Source organism: Trichomycterus rosablanca, chromosome 4, assembly GCF_030014385.1.
Source record: "Trichomycterus rosablanca isolate fTriRos1 chromosome 4, fTriRos1.hap1, whole genome shotgun sequence".
NCBI classification, from domain to species: Eukaryota; Metazoa; Chordata; class Actinopteri; order Siluriformes; family Trichomycteridae; genus Trichomycterus; species Trichomycterus rosablanca.
The window spans coordinates 47757161-47783077 of record NC_085991.1 but is presented as its reverse complement, the minus strand read 5'-3'; the positions used below and the strand labels follow the sequence as shown (position 1 = coordinate 47783077).

Genomic DNA, 25917 nt, shown 5'->3' with positions numbered 1-25917 from the left:
AATGCACAGTCTGCATTTTATTATTATTATTATTATTATTATTTATGTATTTATTATTATTATTATTATTATTATTGTCATTATTATTATTGTTATTATTATTATTATTATTGTTATTATTGTTATTATTACTGTTATTGTTATTATTATTATTATTATTGTTGTTATTATTATTGTTATTGTTATCATTATTATTATTATTATTTATGTATTTATTATTATTGTTATTATTATTATTATTGTTATTATTACTGTTATTGTTATTGTTATTATTATTATTGTTGTTGTAATTATTATTGTTTATGTATTTATTATTATTATTATTATTATTTATTTATTTATTTATGTATGTATGTATTTATTTTTGCAAAAAATGTGACAGTGGATTTGAAATATTTATTTTATTTTATTTCATTTCTTAAATGGATTCAAGTCCATGTTATATAAAAATGAACATACTGCTGCTATCTAACCAGAAAAAAAGGATTTACCTTGACCATAATATAACACAATACAATCATACATTTGTTCATTGTCTGTTTTACCACCACTTTATCCTGGTCAGGTTCACAGTGGGTCTGATTCATTGAATGGAAGACAGGAAGCACCCTAGACAGGTTGCCAGTCAATCACAGGGCAAACACACACACACACACACACACACACACACACACACACACATACACATCTATAGGGTCTGTGGACTGTGGAGCACTCGGAGGAAACCCACAGTGACACAGGGAGAACATGCAAACTCCACACAGTAAGGTCCTGCACCAACAGGGATTTGATCCCAGGCCCTTCTTGCTGTGAGGCGACAGTGTTACCCACTACATACGTATTGGGACACTGTGAAATTATAAAACGAGACAACAAACGAGCAAACAAGACCAACAAGGAAAGTTAAAACTTAAAACCAAGACAGAAAGAAAACAGAGAGGAAATTTACACCCTCCCTCCCTTGCTCTCACCCCCCCATCTTTCTTCCTCCACCCCTCCGCTGTCCCGCGAGACTTCCCTTGATGCCAAGCATTCATCATCTAGCCTCTAATATCAGTTATTCAGTGGCTCCTCTGCTTACAGCAGAATTAATTTGGGCTTTAATTACTCTCATCGGTGGAATGCTGATGAGGGAGGGAGAGGAAGCAGCCTGGGACACGGCTCATTCCGCTGCCTTCATTCAGGATTCAATTCCAGCAGGACCCAGACGCTGGCAAACAACCGGCAGGCCAGCCAGGAGCACCACACGGGGACCCGTTGTCGCAGAGACCGGGGGGTGGAGGGGGGGGGGGGGGGGGGACAAGTGGAGCTACATAGTAATGGAGAATGAGCAGGAGAAGGTTTAAATATAATCATCTTCTATACAGATGAACTTTGTAGCTATACAATTACTGACTGTACTCCATGACTGTCCCCCTGTGCACAAAACAAGCTCTATAAAGACATGAAGAAAAGCTCAGTTAAAGGAGAGTCCAGTGTCCTCGGCCCCACTGAACAGCTTTGGAATGAACCGGAACATCAACTGAGACTTTCTTGACCGACATCAGTGCCCAGCCACACAATACAAATGACCTTTGTTGCACATCATACCAGAACACACACTACTACACCGATCAAGCATAACATTATGACCACTGACAGGTGAAGTGAATAACACTGATTATCTCTTCATCACGGCACCTGTTAGTGGGGGGGATATATTAGGCAGCAAGTGAACATTTTATCCTCAAAGTTGATGTTAGAAGCAGGAAAAATGGACGAGCGTGAGGATTTGAGTGAGTTTGACAAGGGCCGAATCGTGATGGCTAGACGACTGGGTCAGAGCATCTCCAAAACTGCAGCTCTTGTGGGGTGTTCCCGGTCTGCAGTGGTCAGTATCGATCAAAAGTGGACCATGGAAGGAACAGTGGTAAACAAATTGATGCATGTGGCTAGCGTTATCCACTCATACCAGCACAACACTCACTAACACACCACCACCATGTCAGTGTCACTGCAGTGCTGAGAATGATCCACCACCTAAATAATACCTGCTCTGTGGTGGTCCTGTGGGGGTCCTGAGCATTGAAGAACAGGGTGAAAGGGGGCTAACAAAGTATGTAGAGAAATAGAGGGACTACATTCAGTAATTGTAGAACTACAAAATGCTTTTATATGGTAAGTGGAGCTGATAAAATGGACAGTGAGTGTAGAAACAAGGAGGTGGTTTTAATGTTATGGCTGATCGGTGTACATCTATGGTTTACGACTGGTCTAGACCTCTTTCTTTATGAGCAGAACTCAATGTTGGAAGGAACAAACTGACAGAGTGTAAAAAAGTAGAAAACTCATCCCGCACACGTCCAGTCTAAACTCTCAGCCACGCTCATGGAATGCAGCATATTGGCTAAGGATTGTGATTGATTGGGCAGGTCTGCCACGGCTATTCGTTTGATTAAATGGAACCGCGGGACTCCCTTCCAAGTCTTAATGAAACAGCCATCGAAAGCTGGTGGGGAAAAAAAGGCAGGAGAAGAGCCAGGAAGCCTAGTGCTTGGCGTGAACGAAGAACGGGCTGGGAGTGCTGTCGCTAAAAAGTAACAACCGGACCGGGTCACCGTCCAAACACGCTGCTGCGGAATGTGTGAGAGCGGTCAGCAGTGAACGAGATTAGTTAGAAAAGCATAAAAGAAGAATGAAAGGTGTCATTAAATTCTGTTCTATTGCACGATCAATACGCACCAACGCTGTTTACAAATACTTTAAGGGAAAAATGCTAAGAAAGTATTGGGATGCCCCTTCTAATTTTTTAATTCATCTTATCCAGCCACAAAAATAACTATGATATAAGGAAAGTTTAGGGAAGGCCCTTTCCTGTTCCAGCATGACTGAACCCCTGTGCACAAAGCAAGATCTACAAACACATGAAGAAAAGCTCATTTTGAAGAAACTCCAGTGGACCTCAGCCCCCCTGAACAGTTTTGGAATAAACTTCTTCTTGACCAGCCATACAGATGCTCAAATTCCCACAGTCATACTTCAAAGTCTTGTGATAAGCTTTTATTATAGCTGAAAAGATCACTCTGTTTTAATACCATTTGTTTTTTAAATGGGATGTCCAGCAAGCTGATGGTCAGGTGTCCGAATACTTTTGGTCATATAGGGGATCTGTCTGTATATGTCTGTCTGTCTATATATGTATCTGCCTGCCTGTCTGTATTTCTATCTGTCTGTTTGTCTATCTGTCTGTCTCAGTCTGTCTGTGTCTGTCTGTCTGTCTGTCTGTCTATCTCTCTATCTATCTGTCTGTATATGTCTGTCTGTCTATCTATCAATCTATCTGTCTGTCTATCTATCTATCTGTCTGTCTGTTATATATATATATAGATAGATAGATAGATAGATAGATAGATAGATAGATAGATATATAGAAAGAGAGATGGATGGAATGTTTAAATTTACAAGGTAATTACAGTCTGTCTGTCTGTCTGTATATGTCTATCTATCTATCTATCTATCTATCTATCTATCTATCTATCTATCTATCTATCTATCTATCTATCTATCTATCTATCTATCTATCTGTCTAGCTATCTATCGGTCTGTCTGTCTGTCTGTATATGTCTGTCTGTCTGTATATGTCTGTCTGTCTATATATGTATCTGCCTGCCTGTCTGTCTGTCTATGTTTGTCTGTCTGTATTTGTGTCTGTCTGTCTATCTGTCTGTCTGTCAGTCTCTCAGCGGTAGAGGGTTAACGCACAGACTGTTGTTGCACCCGAGCACCCGTAACTGTTTTATTCTAATCAGAGCTGCGGTGGAACCAGAACCTAAGAACAATGCATGGCCAAAGGGATTTGAACCCATGTTCCGAGGACCCTGGTGTTGTGCACAACTCTAAACATTATGCTAATTGAACAAACCGGTTTGTATAATTCTCCCTGAACCTGCCTAATCAGATTCATTTTAGCGTGAGAGCTATTGTCTGATTCTCACGCAGCGCTGCCGCATCACTCCAATTTGTCTCTTTAAAAGGCCTGAGAACAGGGAGCGGATCCGTCTTCACATCTGCAGCTAGCGCCCCGTCTTCTTCCTACAAGCGGCGCGGCGGCTCTGGAGCGCCAGCGCTCGCGCTAATGGTAACATGAGTATCGACTGTGTAATTATGTGGAGCAGCGACTCTGCTGGGAGAGACGCCGGATATCAGAATAACACCGCCATAATTAATGCATGCCAAAAGAGTACGAGAGGAACGCTTTCGGAAAAAAGAACTGGGTTAAAATTAATAATCACAAAGACTTCAGTCACAAACAGTGAAGAGAAATGCGCACACACACACACACACACACATTCCCATGAAAAACACACACACACACACGGAAAACTGGATCAGAAGCTGCTAAGAAGAAAAACTAGGATACACTGACGTATTCATTCACTCATTTATACTAACTGCTTCATCCTGGTCAGAGTCCCAGAAGGACCAGTACCACTAGTCCCCCTGAGCGCTGGTCGCAAGTCATATATACACCCTGAACAGAAATCTATTATGCTATCTATTGGCTGACTGGGCCCTGCGATGGATTAGTGACTCAACCTCTTACCAGGATATTCCTTGTGAAACCGGACCCGCTGTGACCCTGACCAGAATAAAGCAGCTGATGAAAACTGCACCGCTCTAAACTTCTAACCACATTAGAACAGTAACTGAATAGATAATTAGTGTTTTAGTGGATCCAGTACCAAAAAATCGCAGTGCAACACACACTCATCCATCACTTACTCACTCATTCACTGAATCAATCAATGAATCACTGAATCATTGTGAGTGAGTGAAGTGAGCAACTGAATGTAAGTGAGTAATTCAGTGAGTCAGTAAATTAGTGAGTGATTCGGTGAGTGAATGATTCAGTGAGTCAGTGAATGAGTGAGTGATTCAGTGAGTAAGTGACTCAGTGATTGAGTAAGTGATTCAGTGAGTCAGTGAGTCAGTGATTCAGTAAGTGAAGTGAGGGAATGTGAGTGAATTAAAGTGATTCAGTGAGTGAGTCATTGAGTAATTGGGTATGTTTCTGAGTAAGTGAGGTAAGCGATTCAGTGAGTCAGTAAGTAAGAATGTAACTTAGAATGTAACTGAGTGAAGTGAGTGATTCAGTGAATGATTCAGTGAGTGAGTCAGTGAGTGAGTCAGTGAGTAATTGAGTGAGTGTTTAAGTGGGTGAAGTTAATGAGTATGTGATTCAGTGAGTCAGTGAATGTGTCGGTAAGTAATTAAGTGTGTGAGTGAAGTAAGTAAGTGATTCAGTGAGTCAGTGAGAGAGTGATTGAGTCAGTAAGTGAGTGTTTCAGTAAGTAATTTAGTATGTAACTGAGTAAAGTGAGTGATTCAGTGAGTGAGTGAATGTGTCTGTAAGTAATTAAGTGTGTGAATAAAGTCAGTGAGTGATTCAGTGAGTCAGTGAGCAAGTGAATCAGTGATTCAGTAAGTGAAGTGAGGGAATGTGGGTGAATTAAAGTAAGTGATTCAGTGAGTCAGTGAGTGAGTCGCTGAGTAAATGAGTAAGTGTGTAAGTGAAGTAAGTGATTTAGTGAGTCAGTAAGTGAAGTAAGTGATTTAGTGAGTCAGTAAGTAATTTAGAATGTAACTGAGTGAAGTGAGTGATTCAGTGAGTGAGTCAGTGAGTAATTGAGTAAAGTGAGTGAATGTGAGTGTATGGTGGCCTGCAGTAACTTTGCACCCTGTCTGTTTACAACGGTAAAGTAATTCCACACAGTGTAGAAATGAGATGAGAGCTCATTTCGCCCCCACACCTCTCATACACACAGAAGGAGGTCAGGGATGTTGAAGGAGGTCAGGGATGAAGAGGTGATCTTGGAGCGCGGCGCCTGGACCTTGAGCAGGTGGAGGGGCACCGGTACACGGCCGCTCCGGCTCTGACCGCGGCCCTCGGCTCCCGCACCAGCCTCCGACGGTAATGAGCTAGTGGGTCGCCACTGCTACGCACATTAATGTTTCTAAATGATAATCATCATTATGCCAGAAGCGTCTTTACTCGGTGTGTGTGTGAGTGTGTGTGTGTGTGTGTGTGTGTGTGTGTTGTGGGGGTGTTACACTGGTGTAAACTGTTAGGGTGTCATTAAGATGAAAGTGAGGGAAGATACAGCAGATACAGAGAGAGAGAGAGACAGAGAGAGAGAGAGAGCAGTGCTCATCATTAATGGGATCAAACTGCAATTAACACCTCTAACTAGTTAAAATAAAAAAGCTGAGTGTGCAGTGACCTTCCACCTCAAACACAGCTACACACACACACACACACACACACACACACACACACACACACACACTCCCCATGCAGATACAATTTGTTTCCCTGGGAATTAAACACCCCATAAATCTGAAATCTGCTCGGCGTGATGGGCGCCGTGTTTCAGCTACAACAATCACTAACAGGTGTAATAAATCAATCAGACAAACACAATCATACACCTCCAACTTTGCAGCAACAGTTTAGGGAAGGCCCTTTCCTGTTCCAGCATGACCTCAGCACCACTCAACAGCTCTGGGATGAACTGGAACATCAACTGATACTTTCTTGACCAACAACAGTACACAGCCATACACATGCTGTCATCTGTCGACCAAATGAGCACAAATTCCCATGGACATACTCTAAAATATTGTGAAAAGCCTTCTAAAAAGAGGAGCTGTTGGCTGCTGTTATAGCTGAATAACAAAACAAATAAAAAAAAAACTAAAAAATTAAATGTATTAATCAATTAATTATTATTTTTTATTTACTCATTCAACCATGCATTCATGTATTTATTAATTCATTTATTTATATTCCTACGTTTACCTATTCACCCATTTCATCTTCAGCATGTCTCTAAAAGGTAAAAAGAGTGCATAACCAAATTCTCACAAATAGTCATCATGAGCAAGGTTTAAACCCTGGAGCTGTACAGCACCCACACCGCCTGCTGGGTCACTATGATGATACATGAACTTTATTATACATATTTTATAATATCATAATCATTGTTTATTGTTATTTATATCAGTAAACAATAATTGATAGTTTTTTATTTTTGTAATTATTGTTATTTTATTTACTTATTTATTGATTGTTGCTGTTATTATTATTATTAATTATTATTATTTATTGCTATTATTATTATTATTATTTATTTGTTTATTTATTTATTTATTTATTTTTTAATGTATTTATTAGATTAATTTTTTATTTTTGATCAATTGTGATCAGGGTTGCTGCTGGCCTGGATTCACTGGGCAACAATGCGAGCAAGGCACCAAGGGTGAGGTTTAAACCCAGGAGCTGTACAGCACCCACACTACCTGCTGGGTCACTATGATATCTATGTACTTTACTATACATATATCATAAAATCATAATCATTGTTTACTGTTATTTATATCAGTAAACAATAATTGATTGTGTTTTATGTTTCTATTTATTTATTTATTTATTATTTCTATTATTATTATTATTATTATTATTATTATATTCGTTATTAATATTATTATATGTATTATTATTATTATTATTACATGTATTAATATTATTATTATTATATTTATTATTATTATTATTATTTTGTGTATTATTATTATTATTTTGTGTATTATTATTATTATTATTATTATTATTATTATTATATTTATTATTGTTATTATTATTGTTATTATTATTATTATTATTATTATTGTATGTATTATTATTATTATTATTATTATTATTATTATTATTATTGTTATTATTATTATTATTATTATTATTATTATTGTATGTATTATTATTATTGTATGTATTATTATTATTATTATTATTATTATTATTATTATTATTATTATTATTATTATTATTATTATTATTATTTGCTGGGCAACAATACGAGCAAGACAGCAATACACTGGGCACCTGTCCATCACAGAATTTGTCTCCAGATTCAGTGCACATTTAGATTTAGGATTCATTTAGGTCGGCACTTGAGTAGTACAGCATTCCAATTTCAGCGTTTCTATCAACCAGGCAGGCATTTACACAGACCACAGATGATTGGTTATGTCTGAGAAAGGATTGGTGGTTGAAACAGCACAGCTATTGTCAGTGCACTCTCAGTGCCGGTCCCAAGCCATGTCTGATAGTGCCATGTCTGGTATGTGGACCAGCCATGAAAAAATAGGATCATTTCAACTTGCTCAGATTTCCATTTTTTATTACATTGAAAGAGCAGCCGAGCAGACGGCGGCACTGACAGCTTCACTCCCGTTCATCCTCCACGCACCGAATCTGCAGCGAACCGTCGCCTCATTTAATACAACTGTCAGAGCCGGAGTATCAGAGCCCATTATCTGTCCTGTCCACATTCATTATTGAAGCTAATGATCTGTTGTCCTCCATGCAAATCATTGAAGGAGGAACTACATTAGAAGTTAATTAGTAATTATAAACCTTAAAGATTAATCAGAGCCAGAGCCGCTTAAGGTTTGCGCCTGCGAATCGGCAGACGTCTGGGGGTCGGGAGATATCTGACAAATGGGAAGACAATGAAGATCAGAGAGAAAATGAGTCTGTAGACGTTTTTTTTTTTTAGATAGCGTGGACCATGAAATGAAAATGTGTAATTTGTGTAATTACAGCGTTCCACGTCAAGCTCGTGTCCTAACACAAGAACGTCTGCTTCACGCCAACTGATCACATAGAGGGATGTAAATTCTGAGCATGTACAATTAGAGCATTTGATATTCTACAAGAAAATAAATAATCCAATACAAAGAAGAATAAAACAAAATTAATAATACTAGGGACCTTTAAAAAGTTTCCTCACTTTTATATTTTGGATGGAAAAGGTGAGGGTGGGAGAAGCAGTAATCGGTCAAGACTGAGAGACTGAGAGGCGCTTATAGTCCGGATAACCTTCAGGTTGTGTTCAGTCATAATTGTAAGCTGTTGGATGCCTGATTTCACTGTACAGGCCAAATACTCTTTTTAAAATGTACTATTGGATATCAGGGCAGCAAATCATTATCAATATTGTTATTATTATTATTATTATTACAATTATTATTATTAATAATATTAATACTATTATTATTATTAATATTATTATTATTGTTACAATTATTATTATTATTATTATTATTATTGTTGTTTTTATTATTATTATTATTATTGTTTTTATTATAATTAATATTAATATTGTTATTATTATTATTATAACTATTATTGTATTATTATTATATTATTATTATTATTATTGTTTTCATTATTATTGATGTTGTTGTTGTTTTTATTATTGATTTCTGAAGTTTTTTTTTTTTTTTTTTCTAACCTCAACCTCATTGCACACGTTTAGGCTGAATAAGCACACTAACTGTGAACCAGGCAAAATTTCCCCAGACATACTCCAAAAACTTGAGGAAAGAATTCCCAGTATAGGGAATAGGACGTCCAACAAGCTCATGGTCAGGTGGTCACATACATGTAGCCCAGTGGCGATTTCTCTAAGACTGCAAAGGAAGCTCAGCTTCCCCTAAAATGTCAAAAATTAAATGGTCAAATATGTACAGTTGTGTTAACATTTAATTGACTACAAATGCGTTAGAACACGTTCATCTCGAAGACAAGTTCGTTCAGAATCAGCTACTTATCACAAATCGACTCGATTTTGTTAACTTAACTCATACGTATTCCCGGAGCATCAGTGCATTTGCTGCAGAATCTGAGCGTCTCTTCACTTCTATGGGGCTGCATGGGAGGGTTTTTTTCATTGCTTCGAAACTCGCCGGTCATTGGATAAATGCCGTGATTTTGTCCCGCCCCCGAACGCTGAGCGTCTCTGGGGGTGAATGGAGCTGTGGGCGGGTCTGGACGCTGAGCTTCTGCAAGATGATTGGAGGATCAGTTGATTGACAGCTATTTTGAGATCTACACCGTCACTTAATCACTGGGAGCTTCAGTCCCATCGCGGATTTTGCGAGTGAAGTTGGAAGACAAACTGCAACCCATTTCAGGCCATTTTCTTGAAAAGGAACAAAGGGCAGAATTTATATATAAATAAATTGACAAATTTTATGATGTAAGCCGACAATGAGCTTCCCCTCTTTGAAAGACCAGCAGCCGCCACTGATTTAGCCATATAGTGTATAATGTGTTACACCAGCATTCAGGTGCCAGACTGACCTGCCTGCCTGCCTGCCTGCTGTCCTGGTGATAGGGTGTGGTGCCAAAATATACAATTGTGAAGCTAAAACTGCTTTAACTTTTCACTTCCTGTCCCAAATTTTTCAGAATTAAGGTTTAACAGATGTTAGTAATTGTCCGTTAAGAGACTTCCAGGAATTTTAGAAAACGTATGAGCGGTTTTGCATGCTAACTAAACAAACCCTCATAATCAGTAATATCGGCTGGAGTTTGTTAGCTCAGTTAAAAGTTTTAATAACGGCACTCTGGTCGGGGACCGAGGGAGACCCGGTGGCTGGTCGTTGACCCGAAGCACCTGAAACCTATTAGAGCGCTCTGAAACAATCGACAGGGTTTCACTGCCATGGCCAGAGGGCACCGTAAAGGTCTTCTCAGAGAGGGGCGCGCTAATCAGCAGCCCGGTCTCCGGCTGACCCCGGGGGGCCTCGGCCAGGTGAAAAACAAAAAGCAGCCGGTCTGATCTCAGAGTACAGAGTCACAGAGAACAAAAGCTTTACCAATGACATGCAAAAAACACCACCAACCACCAACCGAGAAGCTACGTCTTCTTCAGATGCTTCTGTGTTTCCTGGTGGAACTGGACCTTCTCCAACCCTGACCACGAAGTGCTTAGAGAAAAAAAAAACTAAAAAAATCATAACTTTGACCCATGACAGTGTAAGAAACTGAATGTGTGTGTTTGCAGGGGCACATGATTGTGTGTGAACGTGTGTGTGTGTGTGTGGTATGTTTTAATAAAAAGGTGAGCTGAAGTGGATGGAGCCGGGCGGCTGAGTGCCAGGCACATGGACGGCCAAGGCAAGGTCAACAGCGCAGGAGAGGCGCAGTTACTGCACCCACCACTCCTACAGCTGAGAGAGGAGAGGACCAGCCATCTGTCCACTCCTGCCTGCCATACCCGCAGAGCACACACACACACACACACACACACACACTTAAATTCCCATTTTGCTCCCAATCTAGTCATCTCCAATTCCCTCCCGTTGGAATCATACCGCTAGACCCCCCCCCCCCCCCCCCCCCCCCCCCCTTTTCCCGTGCTGGCCGAGACATATCATGTGCCCCATCCAACACACTCATAGTTGCCGGCTGCATCTTTTCACTGGCCCACAATGGACCCTTATAGAGCTGCATCACATTTGCAGAGACACGCTAAGCTCTCTAGATCATCCATCACTAGTGCAGGCACCTCAATCAGACCTATACCATCCCATACAGGTACATCTGATAGTACCCTTGTGTAGGCATTTGTCCGGTTGATAGAACTGCTGGGGGTGGCATTGTGGCGCAGTTGGTAGCGCTGTCACTTCAAAGCAACAAGGGTCTGGGTTTGATTCCCCAGCCAAGCAGCCAGGGTCCTTTCTGTGTGGAGTTTGAATGTTCTCCCTGTGTCTGTGTGGGTTTCCTCCGGATGCTCCGGTTTCCTCCCACAGATCCAAAGGCATTTACATTTACATTTTTGGCATTTAGCAGAGGGCTTTATCCAAAGCGTCTCACAAATGAGACAGTACACAGTCTAAACAATTGAGAGTTAAGGTGCTTTGATCAAGGGCCCAACAGTGGCAACCTGGCAGTGGTGAGGCTTGAACCAGCAATCTTCTGATTACTAGTCCAGTACCTTAACCGCTAGGCTACACCTGCCTCTCCCATATGGCACATCTGTTAACGCCTGTGTGTAGGCACCTGTCCGGCCGATAGCACTGTTGAGATTCAAACTTGTAGATCAGCGTCTGTTTTCAGTGACTTAATTATTAAAAAATAGATCTTTTGTATTCCTTTGGGTGGCACAGTGGCTCGGTGAGTAGCACTGTCGGCTCACAGCAAGAAGGTCCTGGGTTTGATCCCTAGGTTTGATTCCTGCCATGCATCCAGTGTTACCGGTTGGCACCAGAACCACTGAGACCCTAACTAGGAATGAATAAATGATGTGTATTCTGTACCCTAGAGCTTGCAAACAGATCAATAAAGGAACAATTTGAGTTTCCAGTTAAGCTGCATTGACCCAGTTTGCACTGACCTTTTTAAAGCTCCTCCAATGAGACGAACTGTTTGATACGACGCGATAAAAGTGACTCAGGTCGTACAAACAACACTTAGCGTGACTGATTGTACTTAAACATTAAGTGAGAATTTTCATCAGTGGAGATAACTGAGCAGAAAAGTTTAGTGCGCCTCTGTCGTTCTTTTTAACAACACAGGTCTCACAATTTCTCAGAACCTCGAGCTGTAACACAAGTTTAAAAGTGAAACAGTGAGGAAAATCCAGATAAACACACATACATGTGGAGCTTTGAGACTGGATTTAATGATGTTTTACAGTATCGCTCAAGCCCTATTCATGTGAATGCGCCACAAGAGTTAGAACTGTTTCTCTATCCAGTAAATGTTTGAGGAAGGGAAGGTCTGTCTGGTATGTTTTAATCATATCCCAATGTCACTGTCAAATGCAATCTCTGGGACTGGTCCAGGTGCCTGTGCAAGTGTGTGGGTGGAATTTGGAGCCTAGTGTGACCCTCAGTATGAGATACAGGCCTGTGCAGAGACACGTTAAGCTCTCTAAATCATCCATCGCTAGTGCAGGCGCCTCAATCAGACCTATACCCTCCTATACAGATACATCTATTAACGCCTGTGTGTTGGCACCTGTCCGGTCGATAGCACACTGCTGTTTTACAGCACCGCTCAAGCCCTATTCATGTGAATGCGCCCCAAGAGTCCTAAGAGAACTGTCCCCTCTATCCAGTAAATCAGTCAGAGCTAGAATACCTCCTGTCTGATCTTACTTCAAACTGACCAAACCCGTCAAATCAAAGTGTAATCGTCTGTCTCGACCTCGACCTTATCTCTTCTGTCAAAGACTTGGGAAGAGAGGGAAAAATTCATCAAAGCTGCCACACAGGGAGCACAATCCCATCCCGACTTGAGGGGTTTGGGACGAGGCCAGTCCTGCAACTCAAGCCTCCTCTGTAACCTTGGTCTTGGGCGCATTTCAATTCAGACATGTTGGTTTGACCCCGCACTACTCTTCGTCTGACTCCACGAGCCGCTACTTAACACTGCTAATGCGATGCGCCCTTTCACCGCTCACCATCAATAAAACATAGCGCTGACTCAGTGTCAAAACACAGAGGGTCTCTCACCCCTGGAGGCTCCAGAGAGGGGCGACTAAAGTCAGAAAGTTGACAAAAGCAAGACAAAAGACCAAGTGAAGAAAAGTGTGGAATGGTTTTCAGTTCCAAACTAGTAGAATTTATCCAGTATTTCCAGTCAGCATCAAGAAACCGAAACACTATTTAAACACCACCACTCTCAGCAGAGCTGCTGACCTGGCCGGGCGTCCATAAGAACACAACTGGCCGTGTTTGAGGAAGGGAAGGTTGGACAGGGTATGTTTTAATCATATTCCGCTGCCACTGTTATATGCGATCTCTGGGGCTGGTCCGGGTGTCTGTGCAAGTGTATGATCGGGAAGGAAGGTTTGGAGCCTAGCGTGACCCTTAGTATGAGATACAGGTCTGTGTGAAAACTTAACACTGACAGGTGATAAGAAGCGGCCACAGATTGGACCCGTGTCTAAGTGGGCGTGTTGTGATCCGGCTCTTCATGATCAGATTAAGGGTTGTGCAAGCGGCAGTAGATTCACAATCAGGAACTGAAAATGGCTACAATGAAAGATGAATGGGAAAAAATTTTAAGCTTTCAGCCATTCCATCCAACCCAACACCCTCTACACGTGCCTGTTACACCCTGGCAAACATACTGTATTGTTAAGTGCAGGAAGTCACATGAGTTAAAAAACAATCATACTGGCAGTGCTAAAACTATTTAACTGGGTTTATTATTATTTTTATTATTATTACTATTATTATTATTGTTATTATTATTATTATTACTATTATTTTCTTGTTATTTTAAACATTTATTACTATTATTATTATTATTATTATTATTATTATTATTATTATTATTACTATTATTATTATTACTATTATTATTTTTTTTTTTTTCTTGTTATTTTAAACATTTGTTATTATTATTATTATTATTATTATTATTAATAATAATATTATTACTATTATTGTTGTTATTTTATTATTATTATTATTTTATTATTATTATTATTATTTTATTATTATTATTATTATTACTATTATTATTATTACTATTATTATTATTATTATTATGGTTTTTTTAAACATTATTATTATTATTATTATTATTGCTGTTGTTGTTGTACAGTATATCTGCTACACTTTTGATGTAGCACAATATCATTCAGTTATTATCTAGATAATGGAAAATATTGTAAAGTATTTTTTTTTACCCACACCATAATATATAAACTATTATTTATACATTATTATTCATTTGAATTATAAATTTAAATTTAATTAGTCTTCTAAATAATACAACGTTATTTTACAAATATGAAGTTATGAATGAATTATAATTTTTATTGTGTATATTTTATTTAGACCTAGACCACCCAAACCTCCTGGCACCATCGTTTATTTATAAGTAATTTTCTAGTAAACACATCGTCACTCACGATCCCCACGTGATCCTCACACAACAACATCATGGATAATTTGTGCTCTCTGCTGTAGACGGCACATTATTGTTCCTCTTTCACAAGAAAAAGCCTGAACGTAACACAGACGCACGAGGCATGAGAGGTCTGAGGGGCGCTGGTGATGGGCATCAGACTAAAAGCAAAGCTAATTCGATTAAAAACAGAAGGCAGGAAGAAGGAAGGAGGATTCAGTCTTACAGCTCTGCTTTCTGCTCTCCTCTCGCCTGGTAGCAGCCCACGGTGGTGCCTCACACAGAGAGGCCAGCTGTACAGCAAATGTGTGCCCTGCTCTGCCCCCTCGCCCCCTCCACCCTCACCAAAACGCATCACCACCCTCGGTACCCGCGCCGACCTCCCACCTCCTGCCCCTCCGTCCAGGCTTCTGTTCATTCCGAGCTGTGGTCGAACAGAAGCCCGGGCATCGAATCGGCCTGGCGCTCGCCACGTTCGACCCCCCCCCCCCCCCCCCCATCCTGGCACGGAAAAGCCAAAGGTGACCCTCCAAATCAGCTTTTCCAGAACAGTCAGTCAGTTTAAGCTCCTGTCTGTCCTTCAGAACATCATCTCTGTTTGGCGCGTTTGGACAGGAAAAGGCGTCGATCTTTGGGGCAGTGAAGGGCAGATTAGATCTTTCGTCTTGGTTTTGGGGCAGCAGGAGGATGAGAAAGGTGGGGGGAAGACTCCTACGGAGCTAAAAGGGTCAAAGTTCACAATGTTGTCCAAAAACAGGGGGGATTTGTAAGCGCCGCTGTGCTGTCTGATGCGTTTCGGCTAATCCGTCAGAGAAAGACCTTCACAAGTATCTCAAAACTGTGAGCAAAAGTTCGGACGTCTTTTATCTGAGCAGCTTTTGGACTGTTGGCCTTTTACCCATTGATTCGTCCTGGTCAGGGTGGGGTTGGCGCAAGGCGGGACACCTTGGACGGAGGTGCCAGTTTATTTCAGGGCAACACACACAAATTTAGAGACTCTGGATGAAGTGACCAGCTCCCAAAGCTCCTGGTGTCATCCTAGAATCAGACAGAAGCTGCCTTGACTAAAAGAAGTGCTAAGAATGGGCTATACTGCTTCAAGAGATCAGCAAGACATACCTGTCATTAACAGGACTAATGGTCTTTTGGTTAAAAGTAAGAACCAGTAAGAGGAGTAGATGCCTATGAAGGTCTTTCTTGCCTATGGGTTTGAAATGGCTTGTCCAGCAAGTTCTGCTTCGTCCTGGTCAGGGTGGGGTTGGCGCAAGGCGGGACACCTTGGACAGAGGTGCCAGTTTATTTCAGATTTAGAGACTCTGGATGAAGTGACCAGCTTTCAAAGCTCCAGGTGTCATTCTAAGATCAGACAGAAGCTGTCTTGACTAAAAGAAGTGCTACGAATGGGTTATACTGCTTCAAGAGATCAGCAAGACATGCCTGTCATTAACAGAACTAATGATCTTTTGATTAAAAGTGCCAGTAAGAGGAATAGATAGATTTTACTTACTTGCCTATGGGTTTGAAATGACTTGGTCAGCAAGTTCTGCTTCATCCTGGTCAGGGTGGGGTTGGTGCAAGGCGGGACACCTTGGACAGAGGTGCCAGTTTATTTTAGGGCAACACACACTCCCAAATCTCTAGGACAAATTAAGTGACCAGCAAGACATGCCTGTCATTAGCAGGACTAGTGGCATAATGTCAAGAACCCGGGTTCAAAATCATGAACACACCCTGGACAGTGATAGCTCAGTGGTTAAGGTACTGGACTAGTAAGCAGAAGGTTGCCGGTTCAAGCCCCGCCACCACCAAGTTGCCACTGTTGGGTCCCTGAGCAAGGCCCTTCACCCTCAATTGCTCATCGTGTTCCGCTCATTGTGTAAGTCGCTTTGGATAAAAGCGTCTGCTAAATGCTGAAAATGTAAATGTAAATGGACAGGGCGGCTATCCTTCAAGACCTAGCTGATCCCGTCTGTGTAGATGCTCAGCCGGCCAATAGCACATAGTGTGTCAGCGTCATAGCCCGCTGCGCCACCCGAGCACCTGCTGGTCAGTTTGGGTGCAGGTCTTTTTATACAGTGTCACTGCCTGACCTCACTAATAGTCTTTTGATTAAGGGGCATAAATCCCCACAGAGCCAGTCCGAAACTTTAAACAAGGTCATTCTAAAAGAGCGTATGGGTATAGCAAGTATGAGTATTACTGCGTATGGGTATAGCAAGTTCGTGGTCATGTGTCCACATATTATTGGTCATGTAGTGTATACACACACACACACACACACACAGCATTACTGACCTTACCGATATGCTTTGGAAGGTGAAAGAAAAGCAAAGAAGACCAACATGGGCATCAAACCCAGAACCATACCAGCTCCACCTGGCAGTCCTTCAAGACTAAATACACTGTATGACCAAAAGTATTTGGACACCTGAACATGAGCCCATTTCAAAAATAAATGGTATTAAAAAGTGACCTCTATGTGATCTTTTAAGCTATAATAACAACAGCCGCTCTTCTGAGAAGGCTTCTCACAAGACTTTGAAGTATGTCTGTGGGAATTTGTGCTTTTCTTCATGTCTTTATATATAAAATATAATCTAACTGATTTATTACAGTAGCACTGTCGCCTCACAGCAAGAAGGTCCTGGGTTCAATCCCCAGGCGGGGTGGTCTAGGTCCTTTCTGTGTGGAGTTTGCATGTTCTCCTCGTGTCTGTGTGGGTTTATTCGGGAGCTCCGGTTTCCTCCCACAGTCCAAAAACATGCAGTCAGGTTAATTGGAGACACTAAATTGCCCTATATGTGAAAGTGTGTGTGTGTTTGTGTGTAAGTGTCTGCCCTGCGATGGACTGGCACCCCGTCCAGGGTGTTACTGTGTGCCTTGTGCCCATTGCAAAGCTGGGATAGGCTCTAGCACCCCCCTGTGACCCTAAATGGATAAGCGGTTAAGACAGTGAGTGAGTGAGTGAGTGATTTATTACACATGGATTCAATAATTAAAAGGGGCGTCCCAATACTTTTGTCCATGTACAATCACGGCACCTCAAACGCCGCCTCTTAAAAAGAGAACAATACGACCGCTGTGCCAGCCGAGCATATAAATGCCTTAATAAACTTCTTTAAAAACGGACGAGAGTTTTGATAGTGACCGCAGAAGCTCGCAGCGACTTTAACTCTGCCGTGCCATCCTCCTACCCCCGTCTCGGGTGGCACATCACACGCCTTAAGTAGTGGGAGCGGGCCATGCCAACAAACTCCAAACTAAAGAGCGGCCAGCTGTCTTCTGGCTTGCTCCAGAATTGCTCGGTGGTCACTAAAACCGCCTTTTCTTTCCTCCTACAGATGGACAGGAACATCACTTGCCGTCCCCGATCGGACCCGCCAGCTGTACGGCCGACGTGGCTGGATCCATCTGGACCCGGAGCTCTGCCTCTGCACTCCGGAGGCCACGCGGGGGCCCGACAAGATCGGGAGGTTATCCGTTTCCCCTTCACGTCCGAAGTGAGACTGGGAAGCCCTGAACAGAGCGCCGCACCAAATCGTTCATCTCAGATCGGCCTCCGAGGGCGTCCTAACTTTCTCCTTCCATTTTCCGCCATCGTGCCGTCTATATATAGAGCGATAGGAGCGAATCAACAGCCAATAAAGCGAGGCACGCGGGGCTGGGAACGGCACCCCTAAGAGCGCGGCGCCTGCTCCATTACCTACGCTAATAACGGTGACAGCTGAGCGGAGATGACCCCCGGCCTCTCGTTTCGCCTCTCCCGTGCAGATGGCCATTAAAAGGAGAAAGTGTCCCCTTTTTTCAGGGGAGAAGGCATTTGGAGCCTTTTCCAAATGAGGCCTCCGCTCGTCGCCCTCCCTGTTCCCGTTCGCGTTCCTGGCACGCGATGTCTGGAAGATAATTACGATCTGGTTCAGATTTGTTACCGCCATCACCCACCTAAATTGTCAAAGGAGGACCGCAGTGGACGCCGCAGAGCGTCGAGTGCATGCCAGTTGGACGGTTGCTCGGAGCCATTTTGGAACGAGAACGCTGGCCTAATATCGCAGCGCGTACATTATCCTAGCTTAGTTTAAATTATTTTTCTTTTCTTTTGGCTGCTCGTGTACTTTTAGGGGTCACCACATCAAATCATTCTGATCCACATGCCTGATATGGCACCGTTTTTTGTCCCGGATGCTCTTCCTGATTCAACATACTTATTTTAGCGGTTAAAGTACTGGACTAGTAAGCATAATGTTGCTGGTCAAACCCCACCACTGCCAGGTTGCCACTAACCCTCAGATGCTTTAGACTGTTTACTCTAAGTCACTTTGGATAAAAGCGTCTGCTAAATTCCAGTGATTGTAAATGTCTGTATGTAGACGTCTGTCCGGCGTAGCACCACTGATTTTTAATTAACCACTACTTATCTGACTTCAAAGGATCAAATTGGTAAAAACTGGTAATTCTGATCACTTCTTTTCACCTACTAGGGAGTGCAAAGTGCAGTATCGCTGTATCCCTGTCCAGCCGCCGCTGCCCTGCTGTGTCTGATCCACTCATACCAGCACAACACACACTAACACACCACCACCATGTCAGTGTCACTGCAGTGCTGAGAATGATCCACCACCTAAATAATACCACAAAAGTGCTTCTATATGGTAAGTGGAGTGTAGAAACAAGAAGTTGGTTTTAATGTTATGGCTGATCAGTGTATTTTATTAAAATGCTGTCCTATATATAATGAGATATAATGAGGTTGTGATTTAGTCATATTCAATGAACCTGAATCATGACTCCTTCTCAGACTGTCAACTCTTCTGTGTTTTTACCCTGAGGTGGTTCTGACGGAGACCTGTTTACCCTACCGAGGTTGATGACTGCGAATCGAGACTGCAGGGCCAACAGTGCTCCTCCTACAAGATGGGACGGACACCTGGAGTACCCCTACTAGATGGGACGGGAACCTGGCATGCTTCAACTCCAACGGAAACTCCACCGCTTCATCTAAAGCTAAGTATACTTTCGCTGTTACTACAGCTCCTGTAGGTGCTCTGTACTCCAACTCCTTTTTACTTCAAGTTTTATTGCCGCTACTCTCTGTAAACTGATACTTTGACGAGTCCACATTGTAACTACATCTTCTGTTTTTTACCCCGAGGTGGTTCTGACAGAGACCTGTTTACCCTCTCGAGGTTGATGACTGCGGATCGAGACTGCAGGGCAAACGGTGCTGCTTCTATTAGATGGAACAGGAACCTGGTGTGCTCCTACAAAATGGGACAGGAACCTGGTGTGCTCCTACTAAATAAGATGGGAACCTGACGTGCCCCCTACTAGATGGGACGGGAATCTGGCTTGTTGCAACAAAAATGTCCAGAACTTATAATGTCCAGGTCTTTCTCAAAGACTGGATTAAAAATAAAGAACTCCTCCAGGCCACCCAAGGAGGACGGGGTCCCTGCTGAGTCTGGTTCCTCTCAAGGTTTCTTTCTGTAATTTTTAAGGGAGTTTTTCCTTGCCACTGCCGCCCTCGGCTTGCTCAACAGGGGAAAAGTTGATTTGAGACAATATTCATTGTAAGACGCGTTATATAAATGAGACTTACTTAACTTGACTGATACAAATAACTTATCTACCTCACCATTATTTACTCAGTACCATGTACTGACCAACACTTGTCTCTAGTCTTGTCTTCCTTTATTTATTTCAGACATTTTTGTATTTATTGTAATGTTGTCTACCTGCACGGTACTGTACTGTCTTGCACTCTTGTTCTATGTTGCACCCTGCTCCTGGAGGAACGTTGTTTCGCTTCAATATGTACTTGTATATAGCTGAAATGACAATAAAGCCTCTCTTGACTCTTGACTTCGACAGTGGAAATAAATGGATACCAGTCGCTTCATCGTGCTCTGATGTGAACACGGGGTGAATAACCAGGTCTGTGATGTGCTTCGCATCAACGCATCAGACAAACAAGAACAATTCTGAAAGGTAATTTAGCACTTACCGAGCATGTGATTGGCCACGTGAACCTGAATGTCCCACTCGCTGTGGAAGACCATCTGACACTTTATGCACTGGTACGTTTTCTTCTGAAAAGCAAACCAGAGAGACACGGTGAAGATTTTAACCTGTTAGCAATTGTTAATACATTAAAAGCAGTGTCCAAATACTTCTGACCATGCGGTGTATCTAAATTGCAATGAGTGGCGGTAAAATACCTCTTGAACCTGCTCAACAGCGTAATACAGATGTAATACAGATGTGTGAAATCGGGCCTCACCTCTTCACTTTGCGAAGGACTCACTTTCAGCATGGGGGATCCTTGAGGCGTCCTCATTTGCCCCCCGCTGCCCTCTCCCGCCTGGTCCCGGTGCACCGTTTGAAGATGAGTCTGAAGCTCCGCCTCCGATTCGAACTTCACGTTGCAGCTGGAGCATCGCGTCTTGGCGACGGTCGACGATACCGACGAAGAGGATGACGTGGAATACGTAGTGCCCTTCCTTTTCACCCCAGTGGGGCTCAGACTTTCGCCCTGGCTCCAGCCTGCAGTTGAGAGTACGGGCGCTTGTACCCCTTGCTGCTTGTTTGCACCGTTGACGGTCGGACTGGCGCTTTTGCTCGCGCTGACGCACGAGGCGCACAGACCGTACGGCAGCCCGTTGATATCGAGCTTCACCAAGTCCTGCTTGGAGCGGAACTCTTTGAGACACGAGGCGCATTTGAAGAGCTTCTGGGTCTGGTGAGGTTGGTGGTAAGGCACGGAGGTGCGTCCGCTCATGTGGTTCGTGGACATGGTTCCGGTCTTCTGCATGTGGAAGGTGCCGTGGATCTTGAGCTCCAAGGATGAAGTGACGGTCTGCATGCAGACCACACAGCGAAAGCCGGTCAAGGAGTTGCGCAAATCCGGATGCATTTGACAGTGCTCTAGGAAATCCTCTTCACTCTGCAGAGGTAACTTGCAGATTCGACAGCTACCCGTGTCCAAGCTCTTACTGTGTGTGACCTTATGCTCGGTGAGGGTAAGCAATGAGGGGAAGCGTTCTCCGCAGATAGGGCACATGTAGTGCTTGACCGGTCCCAGATGGGTCTGCATATGCTCGCGGAGCCCCGCTTCGGCGAAGAATGTCCGAGAGCAAACGTTGCATTTGTGGTTCCCTTTGATCATTTCCGCCTTCTTCTTGTGAATGGCAGTCTCTCCTGGGCGGATGTTATGATCACGAAGCTGGTGATTGGTCAGGAGTGACTCCATGGTGTAGGATGCCCCACAGATATCACAGGTATACATGACCTCAGAGGACTCAACATCCTCTTCGCTTCCATCGCGACTGTTGTGAGATTCGCCCGTACCAGCTCCTCCGTGGCTGTTGGTCAGGATGCCGGGCAGTTCTGCATCTTCTTTGACGACCGAGTCCACACCACCACCACTTGTAGTGCCGTTGGTGCCACAGTTTTGAGCTTTGCCCTCGAAGACGCAATGCTTCTCACGTAAGTGACGTTCCAACAGGATGATAGCATGGAAAGCCTTGTTGCAGAAGCGGCAGTTGTATTTCTTGCTGTGCGTAGTGATATGGCACTGCAGCTCTACCTCTGTGCCGAAGGATTCACCACAGAATATGCACCGGTGCACCCGACCCTGGTTCTCCAAGTGGCTGTGCTTGACGTGCAGCTGAAGGTCGCTCTCATTCCGGAAATCCCAGCTACAAGACGTGCAGCGGTAGACCTTCTTTTCATTGCTGTGTTTGACCGCGAGATGAAGCTGAGTCGACACTTTAGAGTCGAATACCTCTTGGCAAAGTGTGCAGCGGAAGAACACGAAGGTGTGCATGTCGAGGAGATGCTTCTGCAGGTCGTCCACCGATGTGAACTGCTTGTCGCAGCTCTCGCAGATGTAGTAGGTGGAGGTGACCGTGAAGTGGACCGTCACGTGCTTCAGGAGAGCCTCCTGGCTTTGAAAGTCCTTGTTGCACTGTGGGCAGGTGAGCTGTGGCAGCATACCATCAAGGTGAGTTTTCAGGTGGGTCTGGAAAAGATCTAGACTAGTGTACTTAGCACCACACTGGTTACAGATGAATTCACTTGCTGAGCGTGATGAAGCGCTGCCAGGTTTGAGAAGAGTGGCTTGGTCAGCAGATATGGATGACGAAGGGCTAAGAGCTCTGTAGGTTCTTCTCCCATTGTTGATATAATTCAAGGCCAGGGGGATGTTCTTGTGGTTCTCCTTGATGTGTTTGTTCAGCTTCAGGACACTGTTAAAGATGGGAGAGTTGGTGCAGTAAGAGCAAGAATAGACCTCCATTATAGGATCTTTGGGAGTAACCGAGAGGGGAGAGTCAAAGCGCAAGCTGCCGGAGTCACAGTGGGTCTGTCGGACATGTTCTTCTAAAGTAGTCTCAGTCAGGAATCCCATGAAGCACTGCGGACAGAAGAAGGCATTGCTCTCCTTGGCTACAGGGCTCGGAAAGCCGTGCGAGCATCTGATGTGTTCCTGCAGAGCGTTGAGATCTCCGTGCATCTCTGGACAGAAGTTGCACTGTAGCAAGGCGTCAGACAGGCCAGCGAGTAGAGCCGACGTATCTTCAGCGTTGTGGACCTGCTTCAGATGCTCGTTCAGGTTAAACAGAGACGGAAGGATCTCCAGACAGAACTGGCAGGTATGAGCCTGCTCTGGTTTGTCCACGTGCATCGTCTTGAGGTGAATCTGAAGAACAGCGAGGCTGGAAAACACTTGCTTGTTGCAGTAAATGCAGCTGTAAGCCACTTTAGGCTGTTTGGCAGATCGTCCACAGATATCGTTGGCATGTTGGGCTGCACGCTTTCTTCTCCCGCGGGTCTTGGGCACAGTGGGAGCAGGATCTACCATGGTCGAACTGTCTACAGAGAGGTTCGAGTCCGGAGTAGTGCTTGAGACTGATGTATAGCCAACGGTCAACAATGACGGACTGTTGCTGTGATTGCTGGACTCAGGGAGTTGATGAACGTCCATGTGGGCATACAACTCCTCCACAGTGGGGAAGTGCTCGGAGCACACAGTGCACGTATGACCCTTCTGGTCTCGACCATGCGCTTGGTCAATATGGCTAAGTAAAGTGCCCTCATCGCTGAACGGCTCATGGCAGTAGATGCACTGCAGGCCAGGCCCTGCACTTCCTACCTCGGGAGGTGAGCACTCAGGATGGCACTCTGCGATGTGCTTCTGCAACTCCTCAGGCACGTCGAATCCCTCTTCGCACCGGCTGCATTTGCGTGCCTCTTTCAGCTTCCACTCCTCGGCTCCAGGAATCCCAGCGCTCTGGCCGTCCTTTCCTCGTTCGTGAACCTGCATGTGTCCGTGCAGGGAGCTGGAGGACAGGAAGCCTCTCCGACACACGGGGCACTTATGGGGCTTGTTTGTTGCGTGGGTCTTCATGTGGATCTTCAGGTGGTCACTACGTGAGAAAGCGGAGTTACATTCGCCGCAGTGGTACTTCTTGTCACCGGTGTGAAGCTTGATGTGGCGGTCGCGGCTGCGCTTGTGTTTGAACAGGCGGCTGCAGAAGGTGCAGTTGAACGGCAGCTTGTCGCTGTGGCTCTGCTCGTGCCGTTTGAGGAAGCTTAAGCGACTGAAGGATTTGTCACAAAACTGGCACGGGTAGGGCAAACCATGACGACCTTCGTCTTCACCGAAATCGTAATCGTGGCCGGGAGAGGTCTGGTCTTTGCTCGACGGTGAAGAGGCAGGCCAAGAACACGAGGGGTCGTCCTCTATATCAGCCCCATCTGTAAGACAAAGACGAGAGAGTATGGTTTGTTAGAAATGCTTATATATTTCTTAAAAGCTACAATTCAGGCGTTTAGGTGGTCCAGTGGTAAAACATGCCAGCTCACTACCGCTGGGATCCAGGTTTCAAATAACAGCAGTGCTATTGGCCAGCTTCTCATGTGAATGCACCCTAAATAAACAAGGTCTTTATGTCAGATATTTCATGCTCCGAGGTGCTTCTCAACGATGGGACGTAGAGAGCAGTAAGAACTTAGGAACGAATAAATCACACAATGACCAAATGCATACAGCTAAAACAACACTGGAAGGGTTGAGAGGGACTTTCATGAATATTGGGATAAACTGCCCAAATCCAGCTGTGCGAAACTTGTAGAAATGTGCAGGCAGCGGTAAAAACACACGCTGAACACCAGAGCTGGGATCTCAAATACATCATATCGAGTCTCCGCTCTGCCTGCCGGCTATGCTGAGCGACCACATGAACAACGATTGGCCTGTTGTTCATACAGGGGCGGGATTAAGACGGATAGGGTCTCTCTCATAACTAATGCTGCTGGCTGATTGATGGCGCCTGCACAGAGACGAGAAAAGAGTGCTCTCAGGGTGTGTCTCTCTGTACACAAGGCTGAGTTGCACTGCACTTGTCAATGTGCAGGTGATAAGATGCATACGGCTGCTGGTTAGCTTCGTTCTCCTCAATCAGAGCGGAGATCGGCATTGGTGGAGAGGAAGTATGACGCAATCGGGCAATTGGACGAGCTAAAAAGGGAGAAAAAGGGAGAAAATGCAAAAATAATAAATATATACAGTATATATATAAATGTGGGTCACTTGAACATAACCCTGCTCTAGATAACACACACACACAAACTCAGAATGACAACAATGACCAAATGCACACCACCAAAACAACACTGGAGGGGTTTCAGCATAAGACAGAACTTGAGAGAGTATTCCATGAATAATGGAATAAACTGCCTAAATCCAGGTGTGCAAAGCTGGGCTTCTGCAAAGTATCGAATGATGGGTCTGAATACTTCTATTTTCAAAAAACTCTAAATACTTGTTGTCCATTCATCATTATGGGTGGTTTTGTGTAGGAGTTGTTGAGGTGGTGTTGACCATTTTAACCATTTTAATCATTTTAACCATTTTACGCTGGTCTCTAAATCCTGCACCCCAACCATAGTCCAACTTATGGTCAGCGCCATGCACAGGGGCAGCACGGTGCCAGAGTGGGTAGCACTGTTGCCTCACAGCAAGTAGGTCCTGGGTTCAATCCCCAGGTGGGGCGGTCCAGGTCCTTTCTGTGTGGAGTTTGCATGTTCTCCCCGTGTCTGCGTGGGTTTCCTCCCACAGTCCAAAGACGTGCAAGTGAGGTGAACTGGAGATACTAAATTGTCCATGA

General features: G+C 43.8%; 1 protein-coding gene across 4 annotated transcripts in view; it reads right to left on the bottom strand.

Moving 5' to 3' along the window:
* Positions 1-25917, bottom strand: part of LOC134312456 (zinc finger protein 521) — a 213552-nt gene that overhangs the window by 80328 nt on the left and 107307 nt on the right. For all 4 annotated transcript variants that reach the window (XM_062994418.1, XM_062994419.1, XM_062994415.1 and 1 more), the window contains exons 4-5: positions 21030-24505; positions 20754-20838 (exon numbers count right to left, since the gene is read on the bottom strand). In XM_062994418.1, coding sequence (XP_062850488.1) covers positions 20754-20838; positions 21030-24155 — 3211 coding nt within the window. In that variant the 5' untranslated portion in view covers positions 24156-24505. The remainder of the gene's footprint in view (positions 1-20753; positions 20839-21029; positions 24506-25917) is intronic.